The 26,859-nt window shown below is 47.2% G+C and overlaps 1 protein-coding gene across 1 annotated transcript in view; it reads right to left on the bottom strand.

Annotated features, from left to right (window-relative positions):
* The window catches only part of LOC137895919 (inositol polyphosphate-5-phosphatase A-like), a 194,418-nt gene that overhangs the window by 49,648 nt on the left and 117,911 nt on the right, over positions 1-26,859 (bottom strand). Inside the window, exon 9 of the mRNA XM_068741446.1 lies at positions 12,959-13,043. Within this exon, the coding sequence (XP_068597547.1) occupies positions 12,959-13,043 (85 nt within the window). The remainder of the gene's footprint in view (positions 1-12,958; positions 13,044-26,859) is intronic.

Genomic DNA, 26,859 nt, shown 5'->3' with positions numbered 1-26,859 from the left:
GTGTGTGTGTGTGCGTGTTCCCCCTTGTATTTAACTTTGCGCTGGCCCATTCTGCAGGACAAATTGCTGTGCATGGTTGCCTTTGAGAGGCAGTGCAGCAGACAGAGAAAGGGACAGGGCTGAAACACAGGGAACAGGCCTATAAAAATTCATCACTTTGACCCCGATGACCTTGGTAGAGTGGGGGGTAGCGAAGACACATGGACGAGCAAGCACTTGTTCACCCACGAAACCGAGACACGGGCTAGGGGCTAATATTTAGAACATACCCAAAATGTTTGCAGCAAAGACTCACAGAGACAGAAACACTTTGGATCACGTCAAAGACAAAGAAGCCGGCGTCCCTCAGTCCCCGGAGTCCCGCGCTTCTGTGAGACACAATGGCCGCGGAAAAGCCTTCTTCAAAGAAAGCGGCTAACAGATGCTTCATTGTGACGCTCTGTGTAAAGCAGTGGCAGTAAAAGGTGGGTGGGTGGCTTCTCCTGAGGCGGAGGGGGACATTGTCTCAGGCTGGGCTCTGGACACATCGCTGCCACCTGGACAAAGAAAACTAATGAGAGATCTTCCCTGCTACTTGCAGCACTTTGAAACCAACGTTGGCAGATGTCTGCAAGACTGTTTAAGGGAGTCCAACAAGGCTGGAGGTCGCTCAGCAGCACCTCAACGTCGCATCATCGCTTCACTGCTTGTGTTTCCAAAGGGAGGCTTGGCTAGGAGCTACTTAAACAAATAAAAGCATCAGGATAAAAAAGGACAGTGTAGAGACACATTATTGCAGCGTACCACTATAAAGTCGTAAACCCTCACTAGAACCAAACGGGTCGTTCCAGGGTTCTCTTATTAAGAACTAAAGAGATCAAACAGTCGCCAAGGAAAATCCATCCTGTTTCACAGTTTTCTGCAGTATTTTAACATGTTCACTAACTACCAAGTGCATTAGTTGACCGTTATAAATGAGTGTTGTGTAGGACACACACAAAACGTGCAGCATGAAGCAGCAGCAGCAGTTTCGTGGCTCAGCTCTGAGGTCTGGAGGTGTCTCTGAATGTCCTGCTATCAGGCGGCTGCGAGACGGACTCAGCATCGTCTTCGCGTGGGAGAAGATCGCCGTCTCACAACATCACTGTATCTCATCTCTGAAGTTTTTCCGTGTTTACGCCGCCGCACTCTCGATGTCCGACACGCCACGCGTTCACAGCAAAGGCTGCATATCGCCCGGCCTCCTCCTGAAATAAATCCACACTCCCTTGTCCAACTATGCTGGAAAGAACGACTGGAACTTGGTTCAGTCGCCATGCTAACAGCGCTGCTAAGCTAGCAGACTGAACTCCCAAGAGCCTCGCGGTGAATCAAGGATCCGCTCAATCACAGCTTAATGATTTAGCTACGTGCTAATTGTCCCGTGACGGGTCGCCACAATTAGAATTTAAGAAGATTTTGTTTGTTCCATTTCTTGTTTGGTGTTAAATATAATAATTAATACAATCTGTTTTTGTCTGTGTGCCAGCCGTGACACGCGTGTCTAAGGTTTGCCGACCCCTGTAGAAAGAGAGGACATAGGGTGAGGGCTCCATAGTCGGTCCCTTGCTCAAGGGCACCTTGGTAGTGCCCTGGAGGTAGACTAGCACCTCTCCAGCCACCAGGCCACACTTCATATCTTTGTCTTGGCTGGGACTTGAACCGGTAACCCTCCGGTTCTCGACCCGCTTAGCCGGAATATATTTGTATGTTGTTTGTTGAAAGCCTGTGGGATAGAAACACGTGGCAGTTCTGATTTTCCTCTTTCACCACAGAGTCAACTGGTAAGAAGTGGCTTGGAACACACACACCCGCACACACACCTACACACACACACACACACACACACACACACACACACACACACAGTGATGTGAACTGTTGCTGTCTGTTACAGAATCTAGCCCAATCAGTGACTCGGGACGTCCCAACAGGACGAATGACTGGCTGTTCAACGTAAACTGAACGGCATCCTCAACAAGACCATCATAAGAACAACCATCATAAGAACAACCATCATAAGAACAACCATTATAAGAACAACCATCATAAGAACAACCACCATAAGAACAACCATCATAAGAACAACCATCATAAGAACAACCATTATAAGAACAACCATTATAAGAACAACCATCATAAGAACAACCATCATAAGAACAACCATTATAAGAACAACCATCATAAGAACAACCACCATAAGAACAACCATCATAAGAACAACCATCATAACAACCATTATAAGAACAACCATCATAAGAACAACCATCATAAGAACAACCATTATAAGAACAACCATCATAAGAACAACCATCATAAGAACAATCATTATAAGAACAACCATCATAAGAACAACCATCATAAGAACAACCATCATAAGAACAACCATCATAAGAACAACCATCATAAGAACAATCATTATAAGAACAACCATCATAAGAACAACCATTATAAGAACAACCATCATAAGAACAACCACCATAAGAACAACCACCATAAGAACAACCATCATAACAACAACCATTATAAGAACAACCATCATAAGAACAACCATCATAAGAACAACCATCATAAGAACAACCATCATAAGAACAACCATCATAAGAACAATCATTATAAGAACAACCATCATAAGAACAACCATCATAAGAACAACCATCATAAGAACAACCATCATAAGAACAACCATTATAAGAACAACCATCATAAGAACAACCATCATAAGACCAACCATCATAAGAACAACCATCATAAGAACAACCATCATAAGAGCAACCATCATAAGAACAACCATCATAAGAGCAACCATCATAAGAACAATCATTATAAGAACAACCATTATAAGAACAACCATCATAAGAACAACCATTATAAGAACAACCATCATAAGAACAACCATTATAAGAACAACCATCATAAGAACAACCATCATAAGACCAACCATCATAAGAACAACCATCATAAGAACAACCATCATAAGAACAATCATTATAAGAACAACCATTATAAGAACAACCATCATAAGAACAACCATCATAAGAACAACCATTATAAGAACGGAGTTTATTGTATTTTTGATCAACTGCTGGTTGATGACTTTTTTCGGGCTAGCTTACGCTGGAGGGAGGAGAGAAAACTCTCCCTCACACGAGAACACCGATTCATTTGGAGAACCACCCTTTAATCTGTTTGCACCATTTCATTTAAATGATGTGCTCGCCCCCCAGGGTGAGAGAGAGGTGTAATTCCACAAAGAGAAGGGGAAGAGGAAGGGCCAGGGAGGGGGTTGAACCCCCAGCACAGGGAGCTAGGCAACCATCTAGTGGGTGGGCTTTGTTATACATTTTACCAATTTTTCATGCCCGTCCCTCTTGATGTGACCCCACTCAGGGTGCTTTTATGCGCCTGACAGCTCTGTGCAGGAAAACATGCTGCCGCTCTGATAGCATGAAATCGGGAACAAAGGCCCCCAGGGAGAGGAGAAGGGGGCCACTGAGGCACGCTGTGCACGAGTTCCTTCTGGCCCTGGATGCAAACAGATGTTCGGCCAACCCCAATTCTCTCCGCCCCCAAAAGAGGAGGCCATGTTAGAAAGACAGGCCTGAAAAGCATTGTTTCAGCTCTGCTCGGAGCTCCTCCTCCTGAAGCCCAGCAATATGGCCGTCACACATAAATAACAGAAGGGGGGTGACAGAAAGGGCCATGAATCATCAATGTGGCTCTAACTGGGCCCTCTGAAATATGAAGCCAGCCGTTTTTAATGTCGGAGGGTAGCGTTGTTTAAACGCTCGTGGTGTTACAATGAGCCTGTCGGTAGGAACGTCGCTCTGCTGCTGACCCGGGGAGAGTGTCCGGAGGGCTTTGGACACTCAGAGATGGTCCATGCACAAACGGACCAACGGTTTGAAAGCCTGTTCAGCGTGGTTTGTGTGTGATGCACTTCAACTCCGCCTGAAGAGCTGGCCGGATTGACTTCAAACTTTACTCCAACTTAAAGGATGTGGTTGTGAGAAACAAGACGTTGATGAAGATCCTCAGACAGCGTGTCTAATGAGAACAGCGTCAACCTGACATCATCGGATCTGGACACGACACAGCAGGCACAATGAAATCCTTCTTTATGCCACATTTCATCAACACTGAACAATAGCATCACTGTTCGTTGTTCATGTTCCTCCTTCTGCTTCGAACGGCAGGGAAAACTCCAAGTAAGACTCAGCTGGAAGCAAAAGTCACTTCCTGGTGATTCATGTCATGATTAGTTTGTAAAACAGGCCGAGATGTATTTCTAAGTCCAGTGTATTCTACTGTACTTGTACTGCGCTAACATTATATCTAATAAATACATTCATCATCATCAACAAGATCACTGAAAAAGGAAAGTAAAACTGCTCAAAACTGGATGTGAAAGTGTGAGACAGAAGTGTTAACTTTGTTGTCAGCGCTTTGCTAAGAGAATAGGTGATCGATCCAGACTCGAACAAAGGAACATTGAAGAACACCCAAATTTCACACAAGCATGTGTCTTTGAAGCTGCCATCAAAATCAAAGGATGCCTTCAACCTGGACTCGCTTTTTTTTGTTATAGGTCCATCTTATGCAAGCCTTTAACCCATATAATCAACTTTACCTTCGAGCTTCCTGGAAAACTGCAATAGTTACGGCTCCTCTTCGTGTCTGGAGACAACACTGCTCCATCGAATTACAGAGCTATGAGTATCCTCCCAACAGCCTCTAAAATTGTAGAAAAGGTTGCGTGTAACCAACTAACCACGCACCTAAATGAAGGTAAAAACAATCTGCATCCAATGCAATCTGGATTTATGAAACAAGACTCGACAGAAACTGCAACTTTTTATTTTGTAGAGAAGATTAAAAATTGTCTTGACAATGGTGGTGGAGTTGGAGCAGTATTCTTCAGGATACCACCCAAGGCATTAAGCATAGACAAGTCCGGGCTGCCAGGGAAGCTGCTGGCGTGATGCTTACAGTGTGTATTATTAGCTCAGCTGATGTGACCATTGTCTGTATTACATACGAGTTTCCTATTTCTAAGGTAGAAAGGTGGAATGAGGGTAGCACCCATGAGTCAAGCAGGGAGGAAATGGAACCCAACGTGGTAGAGCAGGCACAGGCAGCCGTTAGAGATCTGTCTCTGACAGCAGAGTGGACGACGGATGTTTCCTCGGGTGCTGCGAGTTTGGCTTGTTGTGATGAAGTCGTGCTTCATCCCACGCTAACAGGGACAGGTGGTGTGTGGTTAGCTACTGGGGTCATGGTTCAGCATGTGCACGGGGCAGACCAAACATAGGTTGGATGATTTGATGTGTTAAATGTTGTAACATGGTGGTAAGGGCTCTGGTTGTCACTGGTGAGCCTTCCTGAGATGTCGTGGACCGAATATAACAAATCATCAGCAGGGACTTACTCTGACCCTGGACCAACTGTGGGGGCCTACAAGGCAATGTCTTCTCCGGGCCCTGTCGGTGCCAGGCTCTGTGCTCATCCTCGCCACGGTGTTCCCAGCTGCCAGCCACAGCGCCTAACGCTAACCCCCACCTTCGCGCCGACTACACAATAACAACAGCATTGCTTGTGCCGGGCTCAAACAGCAAGTTATTAATGAGTGGGTCCAACAGAATCCAATGCTTGTTCTTCATTTGCCAGCGTTGTAATGATATGGACACTGCTCCCATCAAAGCTGCATCACTCGAGTCGCACCCTCATAGCTGAACACTTTTTTCTCCTTTGTGTTGAATTCATTACCATTGAAAGCAAACAGACAATAGAGAGAAAGAGGTACTATTGTCTCGAGGGAATGGTCTCCCTCTATTTACAGAGGGGTTATCTGTGATATAATGGGCCCTCATTGTGATAGATATAACAGATAATATGCCATTATTATACTGCAAAGAAAAAGATTCATTGTAGGTTTCACCAAGTGTGAAACAAATAGAAAGTGACAATCTGTTTAAACTTGCATGGTGTGAAGCATCATGGCAGTTGAGATGCTGTAAGGTGGGTTGACCTTTAGCAGAGGAGAAAAACAGTGGTGTGAATGATTTGTCACATTTTGGGTCTAAATTCATGAATATCTATGAAACTGAAGGCAGCCAAGGAGGGTCACAGTCCCTGGTGTCAGGGGTTCCACTAAACAGAGGTCCAATCAGTGCTGGCCCACTGGTTAATGGATGGATGGGACCCAAAATTAATTAACCTGACTAATGTAGTGTACACTTAATTACACCGGCCACCTTTTGATTCATTGCTGGCCAGACACACATGCTAGTCAAAGACGGGCTAAAAAAGGAAAATCACTGAGCCTTTCCTGGAACATTTTACACACTGTTTACCTGGACGAGGTTCAGTAGACCCGATGACGGCCATCAACGATGTAATGAGCTCCCGTTGGATACAAGTTCAACAGGGTAGAGTTCAACATACTAGAGTACAACAATCTAGAGTTCAACATGCTAGAGTACAACAATCTAGAGTTCAACAATCTAGAGTTCAACATGGTAGAATTCAACATACTAGAGTACAACAATCTAGAGTGCAACATATGAGAGTTCCATTTCACCAGATAAATGGCAGCCTTCATTCAAATGCATCATCATCATCATCATCATCATCATCATCATCATCATCATCATCTTCATCCGCTTATCCGGGGGGGTCGCGGGGGCAGCTGCCTAAGCAGGGAAGCCCAGACTTCCCTCTCCCCGGCCACTTCCTCTAGCTCTTCCGGGGGGATCCCGAGGCGTTCCCAGGCCAGCCGAGAGACATAGTCTCTCCAGCGTGTCCTGGGTCTTCCCCGTGGTCTCCTCCCGGTGGGACGTGCCCTGAACACCTCACCAGGGAGGCGTTCAGGAGGCATCCTGAATAGATGCCCGAGCCTCCTCATCTGGCTCCTCTCAACGCGGAGGAGCAGCGGCTCTACTCCGAGCTCCTCCCGGATGACTGAGCTTCTCACCCTATCTCTAAGGGAGAGCCCAGCCACCCTACGGAGGAAGCTCATTTCAGCCGCTTGTACCCGGGATCTCGTTCTTTCGGTCACTACCCAAAGCTCGTGACCATAGGTGAGGGTAGGAACGGAGATCGACCGGCAGGTGAGGGTAGGAACGGAGATCGACCGGCAGGTGAGGGTAGGAACGGAGATCAACCGGTAAATCGAGAGCTTCTCCTTTCGGCTCAGCTCTCTCTTCACCATGACGGATCTGTGCAGGGTCCGCATCACTGCAGACGCTGCACCGATCCGTCTGTCGATCTCTCGCTCCATCCTTCCCTCACTCGTGAACATGACCCCGAGGTACTTGAACTCCTCCACTTGGGGCAGGATCTCCTCCCCGACCTGGAGGGTGAACTCCACCCTTTTCCGGCTGAGAACCATGGCCTCGGATGAGAATCAGCACCTCATTCAAATGCATTCTAGATTATTAATAAAGGTGTAAGCGGTCCCGTATTAGGTGCTATCTGTTACCATGCAGAAACCTCACTTTGAGTTTTAAATGAGTCCAGATACTAAATGTTAGTTGATATTGATTTGCTATATACACACACTTACACACGCGTGTATATATAATGTATATATATATTAAAACAAACAAATAAATACAGCAACAAAAATAAAATCCCCACTGTTGTCATGGTGTAATTTCACGGTGTGAAGAATAAACGATCAATCATGCTGGACTGCTGCTACTGATCACTTTACAGCATTCATTAGCAGTGGAGCTGGTCTCGGGCCCCACCTTTAATTTCATGCTGCTCAAGTGAGAGAAAGGACACGGGACACGGGACACGGGACAGAGGAAGATTGATGCCTGCTGCTGCCTTCTGTACGTTCTACTGGTGCAGACAGGGGGCAGTATTCCAAACGGCTCCTCAATCAACGACAGGCCAACTAGCCTAATGAAATCTCTCCATAGCAGCAGTTCAGGGCCAATTAAAAACGGCCCCGCTCCATGTCTCAGGGACAGTAGATCAAGTCAGCAATTAACCCCCCGGCTGGCCTCTATGAATCCTTAAACAGGCGCGGGCCGGCCAGCAGCACACAGTCGCTGCAGATATTACATTTAGATTCTATTAGGTTTAATTAGGAGGGATTTTAAATATACTAGGAGTCCAGGCACAGAGCCCTGAGCATGTCATCAACACCGCTGATTCACCGCCACCTAGGGGCCGCGCATACACCGTCTGACACACACACACACATAGCGAAGCTTTTGTTTTTTCAAATCACCTTTCTGCACCGGTCGACGACAGGAAGTCCATTTACTCGAGTACACCAGTTGGGGCTAACCCCCCCCCCCCCCCCCCCCCACACACACTGGTTTTCAAACTGGGTTGTCAAAGAAGACATTTTCTTTTCATTGGAATTTGCTTTTGTGTTCCTGCAGACAATTACATGGCCGACGAAACTCACAACCAAAGAGTGCTGTTTCCCCAAATGTCTCCAGTTTCACCAGATTTATGAGGACATTGATAGTCAGGCCCAGATTTATGAGGACAGTCAGGCCTTTGATAAGTACTGATGAAATCAGGTACTCTTTAGGTAGCGTGTTGTTTGTGTAGTATTAGCTGGATATACTGCTGCCTGAACACTGGAGATCCATGTGTTGGCTTGTATCGATCAGCTTGTATCGATCGGCTTGTATCAATCGGCTTGTATCGATCGGCTTGTATCGATCGGCTTGTATCCATCAGCTTGTATCGATCAGCTTGTATCGATCAGCTTGTATCGATCAGCTTGTATCTATCAGCTTGTATCTATCAGCTTGTATCGATCAGCTTGTATCGATCAGCTTGTATCTATCAGCTTGTATCTATCAGCTTGTATCGATCAGCTTGTATCGATCAGCTTGTATCGATCAGCTTGTATCTATCAGCTTGTATCAATCGGCTTGTATCGATCGGCTTGTATCCATCAGCTTGTATCGATCAGCTTGTATCTATCAGCTTGTATCGATCAGCTTGTATCGATCAGCTTGTATCGATCAGCTTGTATCCATCAGCTTGTATCGATCGGCTTGTATCGATCGGCTTGTATCCATCAGCTTGTATCGATCAGCTTGTATCTATCAGCTTGTATCGATCAGCTTGTATCGATCAGCTTGTATCTATCAGCTTGTATCGATCAGCTTAAAGGGTTAAATAAGCTGACTAAACTGTATTGGTTTCAGAGTAAATGAACAGCAACCAGAAAAATCTATTTCTTGGCCGGAGCTTTGCCTTCGGTGAAGAAATAGTCAATGTCAAAAAGACAAATGTCAATTTGGAGATAAATGAAAACTAAATATAATTAAAACATTCTCCTTCAAATTCTGGCGGCCCTGGTGGGATTTGTTCTGGAGGATCCTGGTCCAACACATCTAAGAGGACCTGATCTCCAGCGGTGAATGGAGCCTCAGATCCGTCGCTTTGGACCCTTTACACCCTTTGGACACTTTGGTCCCTTTGGACCCTTTGCACCCTTTGGACACTTTGGTCCCTTTGGACCCTTTGCACCCTTTGGACCCTTTGCACCCTTTGGACACTTTGGTCCATTTGGACCCTTTGCACCCTTTGGACCCTTTGCACCCTTTGGACACTTTGGTCCCTTTGGACCCTTTTCACCCTTTGGACCCTTTGCACCCTTTGGTCCCTTTGGACCCTTTGCACCCTTTGGACCCTTTGCACCCTTTGGACACTTTGGTCCCTTTGGACCCTTTGCACCCTTTGGACACTTTGGTCCCTTTGGACCCTTTGCACCCTTTGCACCCTTTGGACACTTTGGTCCCTTTGGACCCTTTGCACCCTTTGGACCCTTTGCACCCTTTGCACCCTTTGCACCCTTTGGACCCTTTGCACCCTTTGGACACTTTGGTCCCTTTGGACCCTTTTCACCCTTTGGACCCTTTGCACCCTTTGGTCCCTTTGGACCCTTTGCACCCTTTGGACCCTTTGCACCCTTTGGACACTTTGGTCCCTTTGGACCCTTTGCACCCTTTGGACCCTTTGCACCCTTTGCACCCTTTGGACACTTTGGTCCCTTTGGACCCTTTGCACCCTTTGGACCCTTTGCACCCTTTGCACCCTTTGCACCCTTTGCACCCTTTGCACCCTTTGGACCCTTTGGTCTCTGGGCTGGCTGGGTGCAAACGGAACACAAACTACTGTGCTGCTCATTAGTGAGACTGTTTTCATGTCTTTGACTTGTCTTTATGGATCACACCCTCTGGGATAAGAAGTAGGGATTCAGTCCTAATAAAATACACCAGGCTCGTTAAAAAAAAAAACAAGACTTTTGCAGGTCAGACGCTGACATGAACACACACACGTGCGCATAAGTGCATGTGTTTAAAAATATAGATTACATTGATGTTGACATTGATGTTGACATAAAATAGAAATAGAACCAATGCCCAATTAAAGATCATTGCGCAGGTTTTCTCTGCTGGTGAATATGTCGATGTGTTTTTTGAACTCATAAGTCCCACATCCCAAATGTAGATAAGGTTCTCGGTTTTTTGGTTTTACAACAAACAGACTTATCAACGATCGCACTGACGTATATCCACAGGAAGGAATGCGCTGCACCGTTCTGCTGTGGTTTCCTGCGTTATCCGCGGGGGCGGGGCCCATGGGAGAGGAGCGAGGAGGCTGGGGGGCTGGACCCCCTCCCGGCTGCTCCGCTCTAGCATTAGTCTCCACGTGGCTGTGTCCATTGTCAGCAAGTCAAAGGGCCACCAAATGAGGGTCAATTGAAACCAATTCCCCCTGTCGGACACAATTAATGGGGTTGCCAAGCCCGAAAAGAAGGGGCGTTGCCGCCGGCTTTGGTTACTGATCCTGGTGCACAAGCATGCAAGGAATCTGCCACCTGCAATTTTCCCAGGTGATCCCAAATAAATAACTCCAACATGCAACCAAAAAAAGAGAACCCACCTCCCTGTCCATCCACCCACACACAAAGGGGGGGGGGGAGGGGGGGTGTCTACAGTCGGGCACCCACGATGGATCAGAAACAACACAGACGAGAAACCCAGCAGCTACTCACCGACAACGTTCCCGACCTCTTTCTGAAACTCTCGAACCCGCTCTAGAACCTGCTCTAGAACCCTCTCTAGAACCCTCTCTAGCGATGAGAATGAGCGCTGGTCTCGCTGTGCCTGAATCAAGTGACCCGCCAGCCAGAAGACGGACACGGCAACACGTCCCTCAGTAAAGACACGTTGACATGTCTTTAAAGGTCTCAAATCCATGTCCTGATCTGAAGTTACAACCCATCCCCATTCAACGCTGTGTGTGTGTGTGTGTGTGTGTACTGGCTGTGAGTGAGGCCGAGGCGTGCATGAAGGTGCATAAAGGGGGTCGCGACTCCGACGGCGCTCAGACGCAGGGGGGGCGCTTTGCCTCGATTAGCCTCACAGGGGCAGCGCGGATGGGCTTCCTGCCGGTGTCCGTGTTGAAAGAACGCCTTTCTCATGAGTTCATGTCTAAATAGTGATGTGTGGAACACAGGAGGTTTTAGCAGACAGACCTTCATTGATGCACGATCACCGTGGTTACCTAATGTGTGTAAGGCGAGCGTTAACAGGACTTGTGAATAGCCTCATTGTTTGCACGTCTGCTGTGATGGATTCTGCCCCAGGTTTGTTATCGCCATAGCGATGCATGCTCACATGATCTCACGCTTAATGCAACCCAATTACACATCCAGAACCCAATCGGCTCTGCAAACCTTGAACTGACCAATCAGGGCCCTTGACACTCAGCTGGACATGTTACAACCCGATTCCACATCAAGTCTGTGCTACCAATGTGTAACATATTAGTTACTGTAATTCTTTAACAACCCGCGTTCTCGGTGTTCCCATGACTGATGTGTGCTGCCGTCTGCAGACTCGCTAGCAGACCGGCCGCTTCGGAGTGAAAGAGTCAAATGGCTGAGGGAACCGCCTCTCTCTGTCTCTGTCTGCAGGTCCTTCTGTCCGTGGTGCTGCAGAACCTGGACCTGTGGCCCTCAACACTGATGTCCACGTCGCTAGCATTAGCATTTATAGCTTTATGTAGCAGCTCTTTAGTCAGTATCTTGTTCAGCAGCCTAGATGTTCTTGCTCTTGTGGGTCAAGTTGGGTTCTGTGTCTCCCTGCTAATCCTGTAAAGTCCTTGAGACGACTTTATGTCGTGATCTGCTGTTAGAGTTCTAAATAAAACTGAATTGAATTGATTTAAAGACAGCGGCGTGAGTTTCAGGAGCTGCCGTGACCCTTCAGGGCTTCACTGGGACAGAGCAGGAGCAGACAAATACAAAGTGTACAAAGCTATAAATGCTAATGCTAGCGATATAAAGCTATAAATGCTAATGCTAGCGATATAATGCTATAAATGCTAATGCTAGCGATATAAAGCTATAAATGCTAATGCTAGCGACGTGGACATCAGTGTTGAGGGACACAGGTCCAGGTTCTGCAGCACCACGGACAGAAGGACCTGAAAGAGAGAGAGTGACAAACAGAGGGAGAGAGAGAACAAGACTACAGGGAAGAGAGAGATTACTGACATATATTTATAACATGAATAACCAGATAAAGGGGGAGGAGCTCAGTGTGTCATGATGTTAAGCCACCAGTGCTGGCCTATGACAGCAGATTGATTATATTGATTACTGTATCGATTAACTATAAGCTTTGTTAAAAAGGAAAGTCTTGAGTCTCCTCTTGAACATCGTTTTTCCTACAAGCACGGCCACACACCCTCCTTATAAACAGCTATTACACATCTGCATGGCTCGGAGTCATGCCAGCAGATTATTGGCATAAATGGCTGTACAAAACGAGTGTTTTTATTCTTATAGCAATACGTTGGGACAAAAGGCAACATGTCTAGACAATACGCTTTATTCTGGTCTAAATAACCTCAACAGTTAATCTTCTATTATAGAGAAAAGAGCACGCACCTCAATAACCTGCTTCGAATCCAACCTGAAGTTAAAGTCCCCAAAGACAAAATATGGAATCTTCTTGTACCGCTGGTCTGTGATCCTGAAAAACATCGGAACCATTTGTCAGTGGAAGGGATTGAAACAAGCCTCGACGTCTCTGACGGGCGCCGACAGCAGACACAAATCCTTCAGAATGTGTGGACAGATACACGAAATGATCTCATGGATGCATTCGCTCTAAGATTGGTCACTTTTCAAGGTGTCATTTGTCCCATTGACCTGTTTATGAGCGCCACAGTGCCACCTGGTGGTCGGGATGTTTTCGCCTTCATAGAGAGACTGAGTAATGAGACTGACACGCTACGTCAGTGACGTTTAGGGGGCGACGGTGGCGCAGGTGGTTGAGCAGGTTGTCCGATGATCGAGAGTTCGTTGGTTCAAATCCCAGCCCTGGCACATGTGTCCGCTGTCGGTGTGTCCTTGGGCGAGACGCTTCACCCACGTTGCGTTCACTGTGTGAATGTTGTGAGAGAGTGAATGTTGGTGGTGCAAATTGCACCACCGACAGGGCTGATGGCGCAAATTGCCTCGCTCCTGTCGGTCTGCCACAGGGCAGCTGTGTCTGCCCTGTGGCTAGTAGCTTACCACCGAGTGTGGTGTGAGTGACTAATGCACAATGTGAAGCGTCTTTGGGTACCTAGAAAAGCGTTATTACCCTCGCCGAAGGGGAGGCGAGGGTGCTGCAGTTGGGTTTTTCTGTCCACGCTCATAACTCAAAAACTAGTAACTTGAAATTTTTACACAAGCAACGTTCTGTCCGTGGCTCGGTCCTCCCCGAGAATGGCGTTGATGTCCGTGAAGTGATGTCCGACGGGGTACCGAAACGTGCAACCCAGGACAAAATAAATGCATGTGCCACGGCTGCAGATGTGGTGGAGGACAGATCAGAAACGCTGTCTCTTTCACTCATTGTCTCGCAGTTTAAGGCTGAAAAACGCCAGGGGCTGCCATGCACCAACCATACTCTGCTCACGCCCGAGGCGTCGGTGGTCAGAGCAATGGATGCTGCTGCCAGGGCAGATTTAGCAACCGTGGTAGAAAAGGCAGGTGTGGTCCATGGAAACAGACAGACGCAGACCTGGACCCAAATGTCCCAATAGTAGATCCGTTGGCAGTACTCAATTGTGGCCCGCTGACACGGGCTGACAGGTCCGAGTCAGCTGGAGGAAGGGTGCTCCGGAGTGCACCAGGAACCGTCGTCCTGACAGGGAGTCTTTCACAAACAGTAGCTCTTTCTGCTACTGAGCGCTGGCTTTGACGGTTCCAGGTGCCTCAAACACTGAGCCTTGCAGCCAAAATGCTGGTGGTCTTTGGGAGGGGACTCCCTGCAGCCGACAGCGGAGGGCTGCAGGGAAGTTGATGCCACACGGCACGGAGAGATGTCTGGATGTCAGCAGCACATTTATCTATTGTCAAATAGATCAACAGCACTGGCAATAACAGAAGCAATGGAACTGATCACAGTTTTACAAACACAGGATATGGTGATATGGTGTTATTACCCTATCGACCACAAGAAATATGCTGCTGGGGTGTTCATAGATTTGAAGAAGGCATTTGACACAATCAACCATGACATATTAATCAGTAAATGGAATCAGGGGAATAGTGCTGGATTGGGTCAAAAGCTATCTGAGTGGCAGACGGCAGTTTGTAAAGTTGGGTGATTGTTCCTCATCATGTCTGGATTTTGATTGTGGTGTTCCCCAGGGGTCAGTGATGGGTCCAAAACTATTTATTGTGTATATATTAATAATATGTATAAGGTATCCAAGCTACTCCATTTTGTGCTATTTGCAGATGATACGAATATTTTTCACTCAGGGGATAACATGGTGCAATTGCAGAAATGAACAAATAAAATAAATGGCTTGACAGCAACAGATTATCATTAAATTTAGGTAAGACAAAAATAATCTTATTTAGAAATTGTAGAATGCTAAAAGCAGATGGGATAGAAATTGAGAGAGTTCATGAAATACATTTTTTGGGGGTAATTATAGAGGATAAAAATTAGCTGAAAAACGCATGTCAAATATATACAGAACAAAATCTCAAGAATCATTGCAATAATAAATAAAGTAAAAAGATTCTTAGAAAGCAAAGCACTCCACACATTATACTGTTCACTAGTTAGGCCCGAGCGCCTATCCTAGGCGTAAGGGGCGGGGCTATTGCTTTTGCAACGCAGAAGACGACGAGTTGACTAGCGTAGCGAGTCAACCCTCGACATTCAACTTCGCAATGCTGTTGAGGACGACCAACACACTCACGCACACACACACCGACACTCAACAGCACACACACACACCCCGACACGAAACAACACACACACACACACACACACAGATGCGTAGCCCTCGTCGAGACCATTTAGAAAATGTATTTTGTGTAATAATCGCGTACTCAGAAACAAAGCTATATTGTTTTTGCAGAAATTCTTTCTTCTTCTTCTTTGTTCTGCACTTTAAACGGCAATTTGACCCCCTGAACATACTCGAAAACCTTTTCTATGCGTTTCAAAATTGGGCATGAAAAAGTGGCAAGACAGCACCACCTACAAAAATCAAAATGCATGGGGAGGGGTCAGACGCCAACTTTGTCGGACAGCCACCAAATTCGCTACAAACAAGCGTCATGTCAGGGCATAAAAAAATGGCCACGCCCCCAGACAAACAGGAAGGCATATTGAATTGAAACTTAAAAACTGCTGAGTCAGCATTAACGCTGACGGTGCATTTGAACAAAATGTGCTGAAATTCAGTGTACACCATCTAGAGACTTGGGGCATCCAAAGTTATCCAAATTACTTTTATACATTTTACGGTTTCCGTGCGGCGAAGCTCCAAACTTGTTTTTTGGGTTTTTTTCTTTCCTTGCTTTGGTTTGTTCGGCTCGTCTCTTTTCTGAAGTTGTGTATATTGTACTTGTATAGATTTATGTGGGACTGTACATGTGTTAATTGATGAATGTATTTGGCGATGTGTGTATGTTTATATATATTAATGCATATAGTGTGTGTGTGTGAATATACGCATGTACCGTATTTTCACACCCATAGGACGTGCCTAAAAGTCTTAGATTTGTTTCTAAATGTGCCGCGCGTCCATTGGTCCGCGCGGCGTATTTGTTGTTGTAAGGCGGACTCAGTCAGGCGCCTCGCGGAGTGATATCTGCCGATGCACTTCACCATAGTAAACTATTATGGCGCTGATGAAGCGGCTGCCGGTCCCGCAGCAGAACACGGGAATAGAGCAGCGGAGAGAGAATCCAGCATTAATGAATCCATGGAGGAAGAGGAGGAAGCAAGAAGAAGACCTGCAGCAACTCGGCTCCTGCGATCGGCAACTCCGTGCGCGGCGATCTCACCGATACGGTCTAAACTGGAGTGAAGCAAGCTAACGCGCTAACAGGCTAACTAGCAAGCTAGCTTTTCAGCATTATCCCCGGTGGATTAACCAAAGAACTCCAACTGTTCAACGTTAAACTGCGAGCTGCGTGGGAGCGCTGGACGACAGAAGGAGAACACAGTTCCACTCAGAGTGGAAGGCAGCGCAGCGCCACCGTTTGACTGGATTGTAGCTGCTTCGGCTAACTGTCTGCTAGCATTGTTGTTCGAGCCTTCGCAGAAGCCGGCATCCCGCCGCACGGAAAGTGACTCTGACAGTGAAGAAAGAGGCCGGCATGTTTGACGGAGATCTAGCGCAGCTGTTCACTACAGAAACGGAGGATGAGGACTTTGATGGGTTTGATTAATGACTCTGTTTTGCTCCGGCTCTATTTCTTAAAACGCGCACCAGTATGCTTGTTTGATTGATGACGATTAAAGATGTGAGTACCAAACTCAGTTTTGCTCCTGCTTTATTTTGCGCACCTATCATGCCGGCGCCTTTTGATCCGCGCGCCCTTTGTACGTTTAAAATACCGAAAAATCAGCTGTTAATGAGACTGCGGCGAATCACCAGGTGCGTCATAAGGTCGTGAAAATACGGTATGTATCTATGTACTGTAAGTATGGAGGAGATAGTAGGAAGTTTATTATGCCATTTACTTAAGGACAAGGGGTGGGAGTAAATAAGTTTTACTTCTTCTCACTCTTTTTTGAATATTCATTTTATTATGTTTTTTTTTCTTATTTTATGCCGGATCCATGCCGGGTCGTTGTGCCAGAACTCTGAAAGCTTCACTGACGCGGTGAAACCGGACGGCGGCGGGAGTCCGGCCGACACGGCTGAAGAGGAAACGCTGTCTTCTGCCGCCTCGAGCATGTTCAAAACGGGGTCACCATGTGGCAGGATGAGGAATGACTCAGGGACAAAGGTGGGTTACTGCTCTTTACTCTTCAGACGCCAAACAGCGAATCAATGCGTCAAAACATTATGGCAGTGTAACGGAGTAAATATGTGTACAGTTAAATCCTGCATACAGGGGATGTATTTATTTATTTTATATTACCGTAATTGCTGAACTATTATGCGCACCTGTGAAAAAGCCGCACCCACTGAATTTTAAAAAAATATTTATTTTGTACAAAAATAAGCCGCACATATTCGTAAACTGCAGGTGTCTACCGGTACATTGAAACAAATGATATTTAACGGAACACGGCTCGTAACGATATCCGCAGCAGGTCTCCAAGGTGAACAGCCTCTGGCAGATCAAGGGAAGTCGGCAAATCAGATCCGTAACTTCGGGATAAGGATTGGCTCTAAGGGCTGGGTTGGTCGGGCTGGGGTGCGAAGCGGGGCTGGGCTCGAGCAGCGGCTGGGGGCCGCGGGAGCGTGGTGCGGCAGGGGTGGGGACGCCCGGGAGGTCGAGGGGGCGGGTTCCTTCCCCGCGGGGCGGCGCGTCCGACGCCGCGTAGCGGATGGCGGACAGGCGGCGGGGGACCGGGTACGGCGGTCCGGCGGCGGCGACTCTGGACGCGCGCCGGGCCCTTCTCGCGGATCTCCCCAGCTACGCGCAAGAGGGGCTTTCCCTCCGGGCGGGCGGGCGTTAATTTCGTAACGAAAATAAATAGGCTTTAACGAAACACGGCTCGTAACAAAAGTGGGAAAATATACGTAAATTTGCCGCGTCGTTGCATAAACCGCAAGGCTCAAAATATTGGAAAAAAGTAGCGGCTTGTACACCGGGAATTACGGTAATGTATTTGCCTTGTTTTCCTTTTATAATTACACACGTTTTTATTTCATTTTTGTTCTAATGTACATCTTTGGGTATTTATGCTGTGGAGCATTTTGTCCCTCCTGGCTCTCCATCCTACGTTTTTGCCCAAGTTCCCTCTTTCCTGCTTCCCCCCCCAGCACTTCGTGTCTGAACACGCTGGGAGGAGCAGTCGACGAGAGCGGTCCCTGAGATGTGCTCATGTACATTTTTTTTGTATAAATCCAGTCAACGTGACGACAGAACCCGTCCGTGTGTGGACCTTCATTGTTCGTTACACAACACAACGCAGAGGCAGCGAGACAGCAGCCGTAGGAGTAGCAAAACCACGCCGACTACCCATGAGGCTCTGGTTGTGCTCCCCACACCAACTGAACCCTGGCTGCACATCACTGCAGAAAGATCTCTGCACATTTACTCATGGGCTTATCGACTGAAACAAAGATGGAAACTCTCTCGAACATCTTGAAAGATTCCATTTACCTGATGCAGCAGGTTCTTTGTCAATCAAGGTCAACTTGATCGTGCTCAGTGACCCTGATGTATGCTTTAATCCAATATATTTTGTGTGTCTTCTCTTGAAAATGTTTTTAAGCACTGCAAGCATCGCTATTAAAGTGTAATGAGTATAATGTAATTGGATTTATAGAGTATTGATAATCTCTATCATGGAATGCTTCCAAATTTCCAAAACCTTGCCAGAGCTAGCATCCTAATGATTAAAAAACACACATCTAAGCGACGTATAATTGACTCGTATTCCTCATCACCCACTTAAAAGTGGCTTTCTACAAAGCAGATATAGAAAATGAAGGTGGATGGAGCACCGGCTCCCGAGTAATTAATGACTCAGGATGCTTGGCTCACGGTCTCCACTAACCGTGAGAATAAATCTCACTGGTCTCAGTCCTGCATAACAATAAATTTAGGGGGCTGTATCAAGAGAAGTGCCTCTTCCCAGTGGAGGGCCTGAGCTCTGGGCAGCTGTAGTAAAGCATGTCCACTTCTTATCCATGAGTCTGAGACGGGGATCGAGGGGCTGAGTTTGACTGGAGGAAGTGGAGAACGGCATGCCATAATATATATATATATTATGGCATGCCGTTCAGGAACGTATTATATATATATATATAAAAAGTGAAGTTTGAGAATATGGACCGAACTCCGATATATATATATATAAAAAACGCTGATATATATATTTCAAACTCCGATATATATATATATATATACATACACTTATTGAATGATCGCTGACATTATCACGGCGCTGCTGCGATCTTGTGTCATTAATAGACGAGGATCACTCTGAGCGAGTCAGCTCGAAATCTAGTGTCGGCAATCCTCAATAATGAGAACGCCCTGGTGAATGTGTACTGGTAACTGTATTAAATACTGTTTAATACTGTACGGGGAGTCACGTCAGCTGGCTGCCCTCACCTCCCGACCGGCAGGTGAGGGTAGGAACGGAGATCGACCTGCAGGTGAGGGTAGGAACGGAGACCGACCGGCAGGTGAGGGTATGAACGGAGATCGACCGGCAGGTGAGGGCAGGAACGGAGATCGACCGGCAGGTGAGGGTATGAACGGAGATCGACCGGCAGGTGAGGGTATGAACGGAGACCGACCGGCAGGTGAGGGTAGGAACGGAGATCGACCGGCAGGTGAGGGCAGGAACGGAGATCGACCGGCAGGTGAGGGTAGGAACGGAGATCGACCGGCAGGTGAGGGTAGGAACGGAGACCGACCGACAGGTGAGGGTATGAACGGAGATCGACCGGCAGGTGAGGGTAGGAACGGAGACCGACCTGCAGGTGAGGGTAGGAACGGAGATCGACCGGCAGGTGAGGGTAGGAACGGAGATCGACCGGCAGGTGAGGGTAGGAACGGAGATCGATCGGCAGGTGAGGGTAGGAACGGAGATCGACCGGCAGGTGAGGGTATGAATGGAGACCGACCGGCAGGTGAGGGTATGAACGGAGATCGACCGGCAGGTGAGGGTAGGAACGGAGACCGACCGGCAGGTGAGGGTAGGAACGGAGACCGACCGGCAGGTGAGGGTAGGAACGGAGATCGACCGGCAGGTGAGGGTATGAACGGAGACCGACCGGCAGGTGAGGGTATGAACGGAGATCGACCGGCAGGTGAGGGTAGGAACGGAGATCGACCGGCAGGTGAGGGTATGAACGGAGACTGACCGGTAAATGGAGAGCTTCGCCTTTCGGCTCAGCTTCCTCGTCACCATGACGGTGAAGAGTACGCGGACAAGGGGACGCATGTACACACACATCATGAGCACATTTGCCCCTTGTGATGTCAGAAGGGGGGGATTTCTTCCAGACGTGTTTCAGGAGGTGATTACGGACCTACCAAACTACGAAGGATTGACTGGATGGTTTGTTTTGCTGTTTTGGGTTGATCAGGACCCAAAATCACCAGAATAGTGTAGAAACATGGGAAAGTGAGTTTTTCATAATATGGCACCTTTAACACTATTTCATATGGGAAATATATATATTTATATATGTATGTGTTTTCTATGTCTACTAGACGTGTGTTCTCCCCAGCCTGGTGGTCTTCCTCCTCCGCGGCCTGCAGCTTTGTCCTTTAACAGCCGCGTTGAACACTCGCCGCGGGCGGTTTTGTCTGCGGCTCCAAGGTATCAGTCACAGGTCAGAAGGTAACACTCTGTTTACACGGCCGCTTCCTCAAGCACTCATGGTGACCCGCTGGTGTGAAAGTCCACTTTTTCCTTGGCCTTTGTGGGGGACACGAAGAATTGCAACATTAGCTACAGCTACTGGGCGTGAAAGGAGTCTGAGGGTGGGGGGTCCTAAGCTTTGGGGCCCTTCATCACTCCATCTCAACGGGGGCTCCATTAGCATCATCACAGTTCATCTCGGCAGCCTGTAATGGACAAGGACACAGTCTATAAACAGGCCAGAAAGAGGATGCTCACATCTTTGGGATCCGGCTATCGTCAGGCCTTCTTTGGGGCCCCACAAAAACAGGTTAGATGCTAATTTATAAAGCGGCGCCTGACTCTGGTCCCCGGCTTCTTAATTCACCATCAAAAAGCTACTTTCTGATCTCACTTCTACTACGTCATACAAGCAGCACACAAGCAACAAACAACAACAACACAGCATGTTATTCTCATTTAAAAAGCTCATACGTAGCTCCATCAAGGTGCAACAGCAGCCGCCGGCTCACCACAGTGTGATTGACAGCTAAACCATAATAGACTGGATAATAGATTATGAGGGTGCAACGAGGGGCCATGTCATTATTATATTGACAAGGTGGCTCCAAAACATCGGCTGGTCAGATTCAACTTTGCACACAATAGCTGCACTCAGCGAAGTCGGCCATTGTAAGTGAAAGTGGAGAATTTGGGAGACTGTTAACGTGAAGAATGTGCTGGGTGACATCTTCCTGAATAGGCCAGGGGTGGCCCCCGACAGGACCTTTGACACCACTGGGCAGCTTTCCCCTCATCCCCCTGTCAGGATGGTGAAGCCCACCCCAGCAAGAACACCAGGAAAGACAGGGTGCTGGGGGATGCAAGGATGCCAATGCGGTCATGGGAAGGTTAACGGAAAAGTCCGAGAGCTTTGAGCAAAGGTGGAACCAACACATCAGAACATGTGAGGTGATGGCAGATTCTTCTGGATCTGGATCTAGAGCTTTTGGTCCACTACTAATTCCAGTGTCTTGGTGAAGGCTGCAGAAACAGAACCTCCTTGGTGGAGGGAATGAGAGAGACATTATTGAATGTCCAAAAACAGGTGAGACGTGTAACAGGTGCGTCTCTTTCAGGTCAACGACGCCTCTGCAGCTGTGCAGGGCAGTAACAGTCACTATAGCAACCATCACAAAGGGGGTTTAACGTTCCTGACCTCATTCTGGATCAGATCCAGAACTCATGTTCATATCGGACCCCTTTATGACTGTGATTGTCGGTGACTGAATTGAATGCAGATTTTACAAGATAGGATTTTTTGAAAAAGCCTCCGTTATAAGTAAATGGAAAAATCTGGATTGCGACACAATCTGCGTTCCGGAACCGATCCGGATGAAATTTGGTGGTAAGATAGAGAACCCCATCCTACATGGCTGTGTTAAATTCCATAAACATTGGTCAATAATCAACTGAGATAGTGAGGAACAAATGTTGAAGCCCCATTGACTCCAATGAACCGAAAATGTCTAAGCAATCCAGAATCCAAGATCTCTTCTGGATCATCACCAAAATGTATTCAACTGTTCCTCGTAACATTCCCAACATTCCCTAACACTTTTATCAAGATCTGTTGAGAACGTTTTGAGTTATCTTGCTGATGGACGGACGGACAGCTGCTGTCTGTAAAACAAAGTTCACACTGAATCCAGTCTGTCAAAGAATCGCCTTGAGATATAAACCGGCGTTGGGAAGCGGTTTCTGGACGCGTGCGTGTCCCTCAGCATGACTGCTGGATAACTGTGTGTGTGTGGGAAAGATTAACCCCTCCAATCCAGCGTAACACACACGCATGCCCGCAAGCTAGCTGCTACGCTACGAACTCTGTGTGTCAATAACGTGTCTGCATATGACACGGAAGCTGCACCCACAACACACACACACAGAGTCCTCTTAAAGGATTCCTTCTGGGTCTACGGAGGACCCCCCCGTGAATATCCAGCCCTCCCTCCAGCATCTCAACGTGTCTACTGGCTGGACGCCCCCCAGCCTCTCTTGTCTCTTTCAGCCTGTTGTTCTGGGAAAGGCCTAAAGAGCAACGTTTCGATTGGAGTGCTCTTTGAGACGCTGTGACAGCTGACTGATGACCGTCCAGGGGGGTACAAAGCGCCGCTGTGCGGTGGCCAGCGCGGCCCGCTGCCTCCCCATGGGAAACTAATTGCTTTGAATTGTTAAGGGCGACATTATTTTTCTGCCAGTCATTGCTTCTCAATGGCCAGAAAATGAGCATGAAACGAGCCTTTTCAGTGAACAAAACAGTTAAATGTCCCCAATGTTGATCAAATTAACTTCAACGCTGTGACAATGGACTATATTGGTGTGAAAATAATGGTGCGCCACAAAGGGCACCATTGTGGCCGGATTTCACAGTTGTAATGTAAAACTGTTCTCCCCTGAACCGGAGCAGCCACTCTGAATAGAGGTTGGAAAAAGGAAACAAACTTCACCACACAAAAGGGATTTTAAGGGGGGGGGGGATTGCTGTCGTTTCATAGGAAGCCGTGTTTTCCATTCTCTAGACTGGCTACAATTCATCGTTACATAATTTGTCTGGCGCAGGAAAAATTTAAAAAACATCATTTTGATTTATTCATGATAATATTGAAATATTTTTTTGCCACGTGAACAAGTTGTCTTTTTGTCTCTAAAGGCAAATGCAGGCAGGATATGCCCTCAGGACACACCTGCATTCTCAAAGCACTGGAGAACAATTCGGAGACGGAGCTCACACATTTCCTCTTTGTTCTATGGGGACCCCCCCTCACTGCTAATGTTGTTGGATGTGACAAGCAGTGTGGACATGTGAGAAGTTTAGGAGTTTGAAAGGCCACAAAGGAGGATCCGACATCTTCCATATCGTTATAGCCGGTCCCAGCAGTGATGCAACTACAGTGGAGCTGCACCGGTGGAGTGTCCAGCAGCCCCCCCTCCTGTCCCATTCCATAATGAGAGCTTTAAGCTCGGAGAGGAGTGTGAAGAGAGCGAGAAGGAGGGGGGGCGGGGGGGTGGCTTTAAATATTGTGCCTGTCCTTTTTCCTGGGGGTAGGAGTCAGAGTTAGGACAATGGTAAAAAAGATGGTTCCCAACCAGCCGCTGAATGGGAACACTGTTGGTGGTAGCGCCTTCGTCAAAGGCCGGCCCGGCCACATTGTCCTTGCAGATCAGCACAGGAGAATGGAGTTTGCTGGTGGCTGCCAAAAGGTTAGCAGTCCCTGTGAAAGAGCCGGCCCATTATTCACTGGCCTTTACAGAGCCCCGGGACCCTTTGTGCTCCGCCGCCCTTCCCTCGCCACCGGCAGCTTTCTCTCAGTCCGGGGATTCGGATCTGTGCCCGGAGGATTCCCCCAAACCGACTCACTACTTTCCTGCCTCTATAACTATATCAAGGACTATTGGGATAACCACAAGATATAACCCCTGTGGCTGGAATACTTCTATAGAAGCTAATTTAAATGACTGTAAAACTTGCTGTCAGAAGAGTGAGTTTATTCTAAGGACTGGGAATACAATTGTTTGGGAGCACGACTATTCAAACGTGAACATTTCAAATATGAATCAACATCGATTTTATTACTGTACAGAATGTCAACTGGGCCTGGAGGCTGAGCTCCAAAAGGTCAAGCTGTTCTTCCCCCGGGGCACGTGACTGCGTTTTTCTGCTGGGTACTCTCGTCAAAGAAACGCCCCTTGGGAGTTCCCCCGAGAACGACCTTCACAGCATTTTCTCTGCTTGCATTTGCACTCCCAAGAGGGCATTTGAAGTGACGTAAGTTGGACAGTGTCTAGACTAGAGTAACTCCTCTTATTGGCAAAATACAACAATTTGACATTTGGTCTTCACTTGTTCCAATTCTATCTACTGTAGAACAGGGTCAACTTTAACCAGCTGTATAGGATGGACTGGTAAAAATAACAGGTGGGCAAATTAACTATAGGTAGACAAGAAGTAAGAGAACTTGACTAGTAGCCTGAAAGTGAGAAGCTCTCCCCAGACTGACTTCAAATACAACATTCTCTACTTGAACATTTGACTCTGTAAAATGTCTTTTCATTGGAGGTACTTAGGTTTTAAATAAAACCGAAACCTAATGAAGCGATATTCTTTACTGAAGCCTGCTGGCCAGCAATGGTACTGGCATATTCCATATTAGTCTTCCATTGGATGAAAAAAATACAATAATATTTCTCTCGCTGGACAAGCATTTGATATCATATCACAATACATCATACTGTACGTGACCACATAGTATTACAAAGAAATATGTGTTTTATCTTAAGGAATTGGTATTTTGTATTGCACCAAAGCCTTGATCTTACATCCTTTTGCCCGTCAGAGGGGTAAACCCTAAACTGGAGCGATGCCAATGGCATTTTCAATGTTATGTTAGCATGAAGCTAATGCACATAAGAATTAATGACTCTGTGTTTGTTCATATGAAAGATAGTGAAACATATTACAAATTTACAAATTGAATACTTCGATTCATTTTTTCTGTATTGCCGTTTCACAGAGCCGCTGAAAGTAAACATCTTGTACTTCCTGCTGTCTCCTGGATTTTTATTGAAGAACCTGTGAAAAACCAGTTATCCCCAACAAGCTATTTGATTGCATGAGACATGCCAAGGGGAAGTTCTTGAGCATGTGATGGATGGAGGTCGGCATAGGGACGTACCCCGGTGAGCCAGCGTGTCACTTCCTGTTTGCTTGTTGCACGGTTTGGTTGTGTGCTCTCTGCCACGGAAAATGATTCACACATAAATTTAACATCTGCTTGTAATATTATTTGATAGCGGATTAGTTCCACCAATTTTACAACTTTGTTGGGCAGTTTCCTTTGATACTGTTAGAGTGGATTAATTAGCTAACTACCGAGCAGCAGTTAGCAGTGCTAGCTAGCGATGGCTTCTCCTCTGTCCTGCTAAGTGTGTCACATGTTTAGCTGGGGGGGTGGGGGGGCACTGGTTGTGGGGGCATGGTGGTGGGTACCAGTGGGGCGCCAGGCCAGCCTTCTGTTCTCTGGGAGCTGTTGCGGCTTGGGGCGTGCTAGGGGGGTCCGTGCTGCCCTTGTTGCACCCGGGGTGACAGCTCTTTCCATTAGTGGAGCTTTCATGCATGCCAGGCCCATCACACCAGCAATCTATCAGAGCAGACACACCTGGGACCAATCATCCAATTCCCCAACTGCTTAAAGTCCCTCGGTCACCAGCTCTCCGATCACCAGATCACCCAAATGTCTCCCGTGCCTGTTTCCCGGTCACCCCCGGTCCGTTCCTGTTTCCAGCTCCAGTCCCAGCTCTTTTGGTGAAGCCGTTCCGTTCTCTGCCGTTTCTGAACTCAGCCGAGTATTTGGACTTTGTTTGTCTGAGTTAATTACCAGCCCAGCTGTTCTTTCTGCGCTTTTGTTTGGCTGCGATTTTTGTGTTGTTTTCTTACCGGACGTTCCAGCCCGTCCAGCCCGTCCACCCCTCAGTACCGTTTTAGGCTGAGTGTTTTTTGTTTGAGAGCTATTAAAGACTCTGTTTTGTTTCCCGGCTCTGTCTCCGCATTTTTGGGTCCTCTCTGCTCGTTAGCCCTACGGGACGCAACAGTTGGTGTCTGTGGCCCTCACTCTGCTCTGCCTCTTCTTCCTCAGATCTCCTGAGACCTGATCCAGACTCTCCTCTTGAGACCTTTGTAAATCTGGTGTTTAGGGATAACTCTTTGAATTATGGTTAGATGAAAGGGGTGGAAACAAAGAGCCCAAATGAATCCACTGCACTTTTTCAGATCACTGTCTATGCCTCACTTTATGTCTGTCTGTCTTGTTGGTTCCATGTTTCGCTGTGGTGTGGCACAGCCCTCGATGGTGCAATGTAGGAAATTAATAAATTAAGAACTTAATAAAACATAATAGGCTAATCTGCATGAAACTCGAACAATGATTGACATCATGTACTGTATGTTGTCATT

The sequence above is a fragment of the Brachionichthys hirsutus genome, chromosome 7, assembly GCF_040956055.1.
Source record: "Brachionichthys hirsutus isolate HB-005 chromosome 7, CSIRO-AGI_Bhir_v1, whole genome shotgun sequence".
Lineage (NCBI taxonomy): Eukaryota > Metazoa > Chordata > Actinopteri > Lophiiformes > Brachionichthyidae > Brachionichthys > Brachionichthys hirsutus.
Note: the sequence above shows the minus strand (reverse complement) of the source record. Positions and strands in the feature narration are given on the sequence as shown.